The 10,526-nt window shown below is 38.4% G+C and overlaps 4 protein-coding genes across 5 annotated transcripts in view; 3 read left to right on the plus strand and 1 right to left on the minus strand.

The window, feature by feature from the left end:
* Positions 1 to 20: 20 nt before the first annotated feature.
* On the plus strand, positions 21 to 1,464 carry LOC104820299 (outer envelope pore protein 16-2, chloroplastic-like). Of its 2 annotated transcripts, none has more exons than XM_010550690.2 (7): positions 21 to 203; positions 304 to 355; positions 447 to 533; positions 627 to 658; positions 833 to 866; positions 964 to 1,031; positions 1,148 to 1,464. In XM_010550690.2, the coding sequence occupies exons 1-7, from the start codon at positions 81 to 83 to the stop codon at positions 1,289 to 1,291; spliced, it is 540 nt and encodes a 179-aa protein (XP_010548992.1). In that variant the 5' UTR covers positions 21 to 80; the 3' UTR covers positions 1,292 to 1,464. The 2 variants fall into 2 exon arrangements, with proteins under 2 accessions (XP_010548992.1, XP_010548993.1); XM_010550691.2 differs by having other exon boundaries at positions 453 to 533; positions 1,148 to 1,432.
* Positions 1,465 to 1,891: 427 nt separating this feature from the next.
* Positions 1,892 to 4,318, plus strand: LOC104820300 (DNA-directed RNA polymerases II, IV and V subunit 9B). The gene is made up of 4 exons (XM_010550692.1): positions 1,892 to 1,999; positions 2,310 to 2,385; positions 3,405 to 3,563; positions 3,958 to 4,318. Exons 1-4 carry the CDS (start codon positions 1,971 to 1,973, stop codon positions 4,036 to 4,038), a joined length of 345 nt encoding a protein of 114 aa, XP_010548994.1. The 5' UTR covers positions 1,892 to 1,970; the 3' UTR covers positions 4,039 to 4,318.
* Positions 4,319 to 4,798: 480 nt separating this feature from the next.
* Positions 4,799 to 7,494, plus strand: LOC104820301 (ubiquitin-conjugating enzyme E2 32). Its single transcript, XM_010550693.2, has 5 exons — positions 4,799 to 5,022; positions 5,607 to 5,738; positions 5,905 to 5,989; positions 6,502 to 6,665; positions 6,790 to 7,494. Exons 1-5 carry the CDS (start codon positions 4,912 to 4,914, stop codon positions 7,174 to 7,176), a joined length of 879 nt encoding a protein of 292 aa, XP_010548995.1. The 5' UTR covers positions 4,799 to 4,911; the 3' UTR covers positions 7,177 to 7,494.
* A 1,626-nt stretch (positions 7,495 to 9,120) lies between these two features.
* The window catches only part of LOC104820302 (universal stress protein PHOS34), a 1,724-nt gene continuing 318 nt past the window's right edge, over positions 9,121 to 10,526 (minus strand). Inside the window, exons 2-4 of the mRNA XM_010550694.2 lie at positions 9,730 to 9,839; positions 9,531 to 9,649; positions 9,121 to 9,407 (exon numbers count right to left, since the gene is read on the minus strand). Of these exons, the coding sequence (XP_010548996.1) occupies positions 9,329 to 9,407; positions 9,531 to 9,649; positions 9,730 to 9,839 (308 nt within the window). The 3' untranslated portion in view covers positions 9,121 to 9,328. The remainder of the gene's footprint in view (positions 9,408 to 9,530; positions 9,650 to 9,729; positions 9,840 to 10,526) is intronic.

Raw genomic sequence — 10,526 nt, forward strand, 5'->3', positions numbered from 1 at the left:
TGTTCCTATTCTTCTCCAGATCGTTCTCTCACATCGAGAAAGCGAGTGTGTTTTTGGCGAAGAAGGGAAGATCAAGAGAAATGGAGAAGAGCAGCGGAAGAAAGGTGATGGATGAGATTATAAGCTTCGAGAAGCTTCCATTGTTCGATTTGGGGCACCCTCTCCTCAACCGCTTCGCCGACTCCTTCGTCAAAGCCACCGGCGTGAGTTTATTCATCACCCTGCAGATCATTACATACACATATATATGTTTCATATGGATCCATGCTGTTCATATGACGTTTTATCGCGTGGCTTTTGAAGATCGGAGCTTTACAAGCCGTGTCGAGGGAAGCTTACTTCACGGCCGTTGAAGGTACACGTAGTCCGACGAGTTTCGGCGTCAGAATGTTACATATTTGATAATAATTGATTGAACCGTATTAATATGGGTCGTGTTGATGAAGCGGCAGGACTAGACTCCAACAACGTGCTTTCGCCTCCTCCTTCGGAAGTGACGGCCTCCAAGAAACATCGTTTCCCTAACCTCAGAGGTTACTATATATATATATATATTTACATCTCCAACCATATTCTTGAGCCAGTGGTCGTATTTATCGCATTTTTTCCTTCGTCTGCTTTTTCAGGAGAAAGCAGCAGCAAATCACTTGAAGCATTGGTGAGTTTTTATAGCTCGTTTTAATAATATTGCGAGGGAAAGAAACGTTCTTGACAAATACCAGCAAAACCCAGAGCACTACACTTCTGTGTGTATATATGTATGTGTGATTCTGAATCTCGGTTGAGTTTGAAGCACGTGGCCTAAGCTCTTGTATTAACAATTGGTTGATAGGTGAAGAACACTGGGAAGGAATCTCTACAGTGGGGTGAGTTGCTTTTTAACGTTTATTTCGTTTTCTTGACTTATAAGAAAGCGTCGGTCCATTGAATTGTATTGTATTTCATGGTTGGGATGTGGTGCAGGGCTGGCTGCAGGTTTGTACTCGGGACTCACCTATGGCATGACGGAGGCTCGTGGAGTTCATGATTGGGTAAACCCCGAGAAGAAACTTCTCCACGCGTTTTCTATGAAAGATCAAAACCATGGAGTATATAGAAATTTGTATGGTTTTCGGTATCTGATTGTTTGGTGTTGGACCGACCGCAGAAAAACAGTGCGGTGGCGGGAGCGTTGACGGGTGCGGCCATGGCCATGACGTCGGAGAGGACGAGCCATGAACAGGTGGTCCAGTGTGCTCTCACCGGAGCCGCCATCTCCACCGCTGCAAATCTGCTTTCCGGCGTTTTCTGAATCTGTAGAAGCCACTATTATGATAAAAAAAAAAAAGACAGTTTCTCTTTGTATTGTTGGTCGGTCTTTGTTTTTTTTTTCTCCACATTGCAGTTGGAATTTTGGGTTTTCCTGATAAAACGATCAATCGGATATTATGCATGCGATGTTGCAAAAAAAAAATCAATTTCGTATTAAGATGGTTTAGCCAAACCGGACATTACTAATAATACGGCTGAAGATGTCGGTTTAAACAGTATCGCACGGATTTAACCGGTTTTGTGTGTGCCGGTTTAGGTCCTTGACAAACCGGGAGGAGTTGTCTATCACTAGAGAAGTCTGTCGTCCCCGAAAGGCTTGCTCGCTAAAGATTCATCGAGAGAGAGATAGGGAATATTACTCAAATAACCCACTTGGGTCGCAGCAATTTTAATGTACACCACCGAAAAAAAAAAAAATTTGCGACCTTATTACGATTAATATATAACTAATATACAACATATATACGACGCAAAACTACTCTTATTTTAGTTGTATATTAGTTATATATTAGTCGTAATAAGGTCGCAAATTTTTTTTTTTTTTTTCGGTGGTGTACCCTGAAATTGCTGCGAACCAATTATTAGGGTTAAAACCCATAGAGATACCCTAGCCCAAATCCTATCAGCTCGTCGCTCGTTCGTTCCAAGACCCGGCGACGATGAGTACCATGAAATTTTGCCGCGAATGGTTAGGACTAAGCCCCTCTTGGTCTTCTATTTCCAATCCATGGCGGTGTTCCGTTAATCCGTCTCGATTTCTGGATTTCACCCGACTTGTCCTGAAGATTCGGTTTTCGTCTGGGTCTAGGGTTTCGCTGCTACTCATGATTCTTTTACTTCTCATAATCATTCTAATCAGCTGAATCTCATGTCTAATTTCATCCGGAATCGGTTTGGATTTTGCTTGTTTTTTGTTTTCTCGCTTAGGAATATTGAATTTGAATTCTTGCTTATTTATGGGTCCTTGATTTTCTTTCACATTTCTCTTTGATTATTAGTAATAACATTTTGTACCCTAAGGAAGACAAGGAGCAGAAGATACTGCTCTACGCATGCCGTAATTGTGATCATCAGGTAACTTTTCACTCCCATTGGCTCGGAAATTTAGGGCTCTAGAGTTTGGAATCTATAATTTAGGTTTTGAAATCTTTGTTTTGGGTTTAGAGCACACCGGTGTAGGATCAAATTGTAAGCTTTCAGTGTTGTATGCATAGCCATTTGATACTTCAGTGCTTATGCACAATAGGTGAAACAAGACTCTGCATCTCTCTCTGCTACTTTTATGGTCAAAGTCTCAGTGATCCTTGCTTCAAAAAAATGTCACCCTTGAGAGGATCAATATCATTTTAATTGGATTCATCTTGATATCTGGTGGTTTTTCTGAATAGATATGCATATATCTGCTGATTATGAAAGGAAACGGGTATGAACAGGTTGAAATACGTCTAACTGAATGCAAAAGGCTCATTCTCAACTGTTTGGCTTATGTAATTGGATTCAATGAGCTGCTAATCCCATTGTTCACTGGAAATGAAATGTATTCCCAGATCTCATCTGAAAGCATTTGGCACAAGTAGAATATCTCTGGGATCTTTTGTTTGGATAGAGTAGCTTTATTTACTTGTTTATGTAGCGATATGATTTTTGCACAGATGGACCGACTGGTTAGTCATTGTCTTTTTGCCACGATATGAATTTTGCGAAGATATGCCGACTGATTAGTCACCATCGTGTTGTTAGCTGGGCTTGTGCCGTCGTTTCGTTTTACCTATCCTTCCTTGATCTGAGTTCTCAAATTTTCGGCTGCTTGATAAACCTCTGGGTAGTTTCTTGTTCTAGGTGTTCTGTAGTTATTAGATAATTACAGTTTGGCAACTCCCATAGTTGGTCAGCAATCAGGAATGGCTAGGGTTTATTGCTTTCTGCGAGTCTTTTTTTTATGTAACTGGCAATATTATTCAAGCATACACAAAGTTCATCATGCAAATTGTTTCATGTTCTATCACTTCATGTTATCAAAGGAATAAAACCAGCACTTTGCCCTCATTTGTGCTTGGCGTTGTACATTTACGCATTTCTGTTGCAACTTGAAGGAAGCTGCAGATAACAACTGTGTTTACAGAAACGAGGTGCATCACTCTGTAAGTGAACGAACTCAGATTATCTCAGATGTGGCTGCAGACCCGACTCTTCCTCGCACCAAGGCTGTGCGCTGTGCCAAGTGTAAACATGGAGAGGCAGTCTTCTTCCAGGTATAATACCTTTTTATTGACTAATTTACCTACATAGTCGTTGGTGGTTTCTTTTCTCAATTAGTAATTTACTGATGAGATGGATGTTCAAAATTAGCAACAGACATGTTTTCTGTGAACAAGGAGGAATTGGGTTGTTTGTTGTCTCAAGGATTTCAATACCTGGGGTTGCCTAGAAAGCGAATGCAAGATTTTGTGTTGGTTTGTCCTGCAAAACTAGGCAGTGATGATACATAAAAGTCCATATATATATATATATATATATATAGCAAGAGCTGATGGAAACAGCCATTGCTTGGTATATCAGTATAGAATGTTATGAAGATGACAAAATTGTTACAGAATATTCGATTTTCTTGGACCTAACATGAAGTATTTTTCATTGGACATACAGGCTACGGCCAGAGGGGAAGAAGGAATGACGCTGTTCTTCGTCTGCTGCAACCCCAATTGTAACCACCGTTGGAGGGAATAGAGTTTTGTTCCTTCCTCATCGTGTGTGTTCAGACATTGACCTCCTTCCTCCGTAACGAGTTGATGTGGACCGTTGGCCTACTTGCTAGTGACAAAGTCTCAATGACAATTTATCTAATTTTCCACATGTCGATAATTCCAGCATCTCTCGCTCAACTATGGGTGGCCATTTCGGTTTTCGGTTAGGATTCGGTTTGATTATATTCGAGTTCGATTATTTCGTTTACAGAAAAACTATATCCATTCGATTTTTCTATAAACTTCGGTTCGTTTCACTTCAATTATTTTTCGGTTCGATTCAGATTCAATTTTTTTTATTGTAAAAAACTTATTTTTTCAAAGAAATTATCGGTTTTTTCGAATATTTTTTTTAATTAGTTTGATTTGGTTTCGTTTTTTTCGGGTTTAGAGAAAATATAACCGTTCGGTTTTTATGTTGGGTTTGGTTGGATTATGGTTATATTTTATTTGATTCGGTTATTTGGTTAGTAACCGATATGCGATATCAGGATCAACCATTGATTTTTCGTTTCGATCCTCTGCTATTTTTATGCGGGACATGTTCCCCGAGCCCAGTCAGAAAGGAATTTGTATGGTTTCATCGTAGGCCTAAGGTTCATCAACTCAACTTTTTTGGGCCTAAGGCCCATTTAAGTCTATGAACTTATTAACCAATCAACAAGCGCCACGTAAGCAATCTGGGAGCCCAATGACGTGGCTACGAAGTAGCGAGCTATTTATATCTTGGTAGTCTGTTCGACAATTCTTCTGTTCCTGATTTGCGTCGTAAGTTGGTTTCTCTGTTGGCATTGACCGATCGGCCGAGTGTTCGTCTCGCTGGATTGGATTTTCCGGTGCGTTCTTGAGAGATCAAATGGCGGACGAGAAGTTCAACCGGAAAAATCCGGCGGTGAAGAGGATTTTGCAGGAGGTGAAGGAGATGCAATCGAATCCGTCCGATGATTTCATGTCTCTTCCCCTCGAGGTTTGAATTTTCGATGAATTTTGCTTAATTTTCTGTCGTCATATGGTTGTCTCCTGATTTGATCAACATTTACTGGAGAAATTATACTTCTCTCCGGTCATTTTTGTGTTCCATTCGTGTTCGTCTATCGTTCGGTTAGTGGATCATGACTACCTAATTTTGTGAATTAATCAATCGGAAACCATTATTCTCCTAATTTTTTCGGGAAAACTTCAAAAGTCTTGGGTAGTGTGGCCTTAATTTTATTGATAGACAAACAAAACTAGGGTAAATATAACCCTAATATCGGTTAATTTTAGAGAATGAAAATTAGGGCTTTTTGCTTGAGTCCCCGCATGCGGAAGCAATGCTTGACCAGTAGCATTTCTCCTCGGTAATATTGCGGTGTTTGTTTGTTTGGATCATGCTAGGTAATCTTGAGTTTATAGAGATATATTCCTTTAATCATGAGTTTAACATGTTCATATGCTTTTATTACCATTGGATTACTTGTTATGAATTGTATACAGCATCATGTTTCTCGTTACGAGCTTTTCTGCTGATCAAAGTAGTTACAAGATTGTTCTATTTAATTTTAACGTCAGGATAATATCTTCGAATGGCAATTTGCAATCCGGGGCCCTCGAGACACTGAATTCGAAGGTGGGATATATCATGGGAGGATCCAGTTGCCTGCAGAATATCCTTTTAAACCTCCATCTTTCATGTTGTTAACGGTAAGAATCTTTTTTTTCCTCTGTGCTGTACTCCATACTGAAGTTATATTAAATGCACACACGCACTCTCACTCCTCAAACTCATCCTCTCCCGTGAGAATACATAAATTACTGAGTTGAAAAAGGATTATATGGTTGTAATGAATCAATCTTTCTGCATTTTCAGCCCAATGGTCGTTTTGAGACGAACACCAAGATTTGCTTGAGCATATCGAATTACCATCCTGAGCATTGGCAACCATCATGGAGCGGTAAGGTCCTGAACATTTTTTGTTTCCTTTTGTCATTTACGACTATCCAAATATGCTTATAACTAACTGAATGAGCTTTAATAACAATGGCTAATCATAATCAGAGCGATGAGCGCGATCTGCCCTCGCAATGATACAAGGATAACGAAAAGTGTTTGGATTTAGGTTTATAGTTCTACTAAGCTTATGTATCACAAAGGTTACAGTGTAATTTGCTAGAACATGAGATCATAAGCCATCTGCATATTTTGTCAAAATCACAGATTATAGAAGTGGGTTATGGTCCAACCTTTTTGTTTGTTTGTGTTTATGTTTTTATGCAGTTGACGAGGTAGAATAGTTAAGTGGTACTAACTATAGACCATAACTTTTAAATGTTGGCATGTTCTTAAAGTGGGGGGAGTTATTCTATACTTATTTTTCTGGACAACTTTTTGACAGAAGAGTAGTGACTCTTGTATGCTATAAACTTTAAATTATGAATTATGAGATTGAGATTTGTCCATTTGCAGTTCGGACGGCTTTGGTGGCTCTAATTGCATTCATGCCTACAAGCCCCAATGGAGCGTTGGGGTCATTGGATTACCCAAAGGAGGATAGACGTTTACTTGCCATCAAATCACGCGAGGCATCGCCTAAGTACGGCTCTGATGAACGTCAGAAACTTATTGACGAGGTTTCTGTTTTACCCTTTCTTTTTTATTATTTAGATCATCACGCATTGAATGAGACGGTTGACCAGTAGTTGTCTCCCTCCAGGTCTGGAGTTAAACTATCTTAGAACTTGTCCCTTGATGCAGATTCATGAGTACATGCTTAGCAAGGCAGATGTGGTTCCTCCCAAACCTAACCATGTCGAAGGTCATGAAGCACTGTCCGTAGATTCAGATGCTCAGTCCGAAACCAAGTCACGTGATGCTCCATCCTCATCTGAAGGTGGTCAAATCACGGAAGAAGAGGAGGCAGCTGAGGTTGTGGGAATAAATGGTGGTCCCTCCATCGCCCATGTGGCGGTGGCCGAAGCTTCTGAAAGAGGTCAGCCACGCCAGCAGATGGTTCAGAGGCCAGCGGATGAGAGGATGTTCACGTGGGCTGCGGTCGGACTGACCATCGCAATCGCGGTTCTGCTACTGAAGAAGTTCATCAGATCAAGCGGATACGGTGCCGTGTTTATGGATGAGTCCTGAAATCTGATGCTTTCTACCGTTGTTGATCCATGGGCCGGTCAAGGTACTACATTTATCTATAAAATCTACTTGAAACTCATTGCTTAATTGGGTTATATGTTTCTGTGTGTATGTATATATCTAAGTAGTGAATTTGGGTAAATAATTTGTGTTGACCTAAGTCATTTGTAAGGGGTTAAACCCCACCCACTATGTTATCATTATGTTCCCTTCTTGGAATTGCGCCTTTTTTTTTGGTATTGTGGACCGAACCTTATTCCTTTTCTTGGCGATTGGACCTTTTGATTTCTCAAATTTCTTCTTAAGCTCAACGAGCTCCTTCAAGGCCCACTATCAAATTTGTCTTTGTGGTTGTTTTTTATGTTAGTAGAACGTATTTTTATATTCAAACTTTTAGTTTATCCTAACAATTTTCTGTAAATCTGGGTTTTCTAAAATTCAAATAAAAGTAAACGTTAATATATATATATATATACGTGTGTGTGTGTGTGCATATATAGGCAAGAAAATAAATAACAAATAGGAGTATTCCAATTCGTACTACGTACACATGGCGGGTTTCGGTTTCCTATTAGGCTGTGAGGCCCATAAACTTGAGAAATGAGCCGATTTATTAAGAAATATTTGGCAATGGAGAGCATATTCAGGCCCGTCAACAAAATCCAAGGGCTTGTACAAATCACACGCGCATGCCAAGCGCGGTTTGCGCATGTAGTCCAGCGAATATCCATAAATTTGCTTCATTTTGGATTTTTGGATAATATTAGGCGCGTGACGCGTCCTTTCTTATCAAAACACATATCTTTTTTTTACGCAACATGCATCGTTATGTTTCATATTTTTTTGTTTTTCTTTTCCACAATTACTTGCCATCGTTTATTTTGTTTCATCCCCTAATTTCCAACATCTTGATTTGGCTAACCTCGTATATTCTTAAAAAATAAAACCTATCATCTAATAATAATTAACTAGACTCTTTGTTCATCTCATCATGATAAATTCTCTAAATATTAAAATTCAACAAAATAAAAAGCCAAAATTGTCTACAGTGTATCACATAAATTTTCAGACTTTCAACAATATCGAATTCATTGCCATACAAATATTTGATAGAACATCATTAATTAAAAAAAACTTAATAAAAATAAAAGAGAAAAATTGCTGTATCGGTAATGAATATACCATCTTTATATTTTTTTGGTCACACTTTTCCTTTTAATAAGATTGATCTTTATTATTTATTTACTTATTTTTAAGTGAAAACATATTTGATTAATTAAAAAATTAAAACGCGAATCGAAACTTTTTGAATAAATTTCATTACAATTCTTCCCATATTTTTAGTACATAGAACCTAATACAAAAACTTTATTTATCAAAGATGCCCATTTCGAATTCAATTCAAATTCTATTCGATTCAATTATAATCAGACCGTTTATAGATAACCATAATCATTTTTTATACGGTGTTTTTTCAATTTGGATTCAATTTTTTCAAGTTTCAATTTCTTAGAGTCATATTCGGTTTGAATTGGTTTGACTCTTCGATTATTAACCAAAATGGTCATTGAGGTAATCCACAGATTTTATTTAAAAAATAGTTAATTTTGTGACAAAAAAAAATCAACATTTTTTAAATAAATTCTTAAAAATACGTATAAAAATAGACTAAATATATAAAATTCTTAAAACTAAATAAACCAAATAAAGATGAAACCAATTATAAAAAATTGAAGAAAATACTATTTGTAGTCACAATGATTTGTGCTTCCATGTTAGGCGAATGTTTGATTGAAATTTGAAACAAAACCAAACCAGCTCAGACGTGAATATTGAAAATAAGATCAAAGGTGTAGGATTTGCTCCCTGGAGCTGGAGGCATTATTAATAATCATATGAATGGACAGTCACTAACCTTCAATAAATAACAATTAAAAATAAAATAAACACAAGGGGGAGAAACATATAATATGCATGAGCAGAGAGAGTGAGAATTCAGAGAACACAACACAACAACAGTAACAGAGTTAGTAAGAGAACACGCTTTATTCAAAACAGAAAGCAAAGCAGCAGCATCAGGCTTATGTACCCAAAAACAAACATACCGACACATAGTTTTACATAATATTTATTGAAACGGACATGAAGGGGCTTAGTGGGGGACCTTGACGACGGTGACGGGGCAAGATGCGTTGTTGACCACATAGTTGCTCACACTTCCCATTATCACCCTGCCCCCATTTCCACATTTTATCATTCATGTTGATACAAATAGCTTCTCATAATCGGCTAAGAATCTAACTGTTGTATTGCAATTTGTGTGAATATAGTTAGAGAGAGAGAGAAGAAAATACCGCTTAAGGCCGCCGAGACCACGGTTACCAATAACAAGGCAGGAGAGAGGGATGTGGTCGACAGCCTCACATATCTTCTCGCGTGCATCCCCCCAGTATATCTTCATTATCACCGTTATCTGTTCAAAATCTCTGTCATACCATAGATTTTTTCACATGAAACGGACCATATACATATATGTGTGCATGCTTTGCTTACAGGCTTTTGCCTTGCGGCAGTGTTGGCTATGTCCAGTGTTTCAGGGTCTGGCTTCACCTCGTACTTCTTCATCACAGCACCATCCGAAAACTCTTCCAGAGGAATAAACGCTTCCAAAAGTAAAAAAACACAAGACACACGCTATTTAGGTCTTACAGTCATGAACAATGGATCTGCCAACTGATCAAGACTTCACAGGAATTGATTAACATGGCTTAACAATTTTGATCACACACCAAAGCATGAAACAAGCCGACCCATGGTAAAACATGAGATGAGAGACCAAATTGGGTCAATCATTTCAAACACAACCGAATTTCGATTTTGCATGCAACAAAAGGGGCAAAACAAAGGGCAATTTCTCGACTTCCAGTGAAACAAACAGAAACTCATGGCGGCCAGATATCAAATGATGATACATCAGGAGACGTTCCTATTCGTTTCCGTACATGTTTTGATCCTCAACAGAGAGAGGGATGTTGAGCGATCGTCTCAATTTTCGCGAGGAAACAGATAAGAAAAAAAAAAGAGATCACAAACCAGATACTAACATGAAACCCTAATCCCCGTTCACAATTTTCTAAGAAAACGAAGAAAGAAGAACTCATACAAAGCCAAACATCATCATCATCATCATCATTTTCGAAGACAAACAAAAACACCAAAGAATTCTCAAATTGAGAGCGATCGGACAAGGAAAAACCCTAAACTCAAAATTTGCAGAAATTCAGACGATCCGAGCACAAAACTCAAAGAAAGCGAGAAAAATATATATAGAGAGAGGGGGGGGGGGGGGG

The sequence above is a fragment of the Tarenaya hassleriana genome, unplaced genomic scaffold (assembly GCF_000463585.1).
Source record: "Tarenaya hassleriana unplaced genomic scaffold, ASM46358v1 Cleome30, whole genome shotgun sequence".
Taxonomy (NCBI): Eukaryota; Viridiplantae; Streptophyta; class Magnoliopsida; order Brassicales; family Cleomaceae; genus Tarenaya; species Tarenaya hassleriana.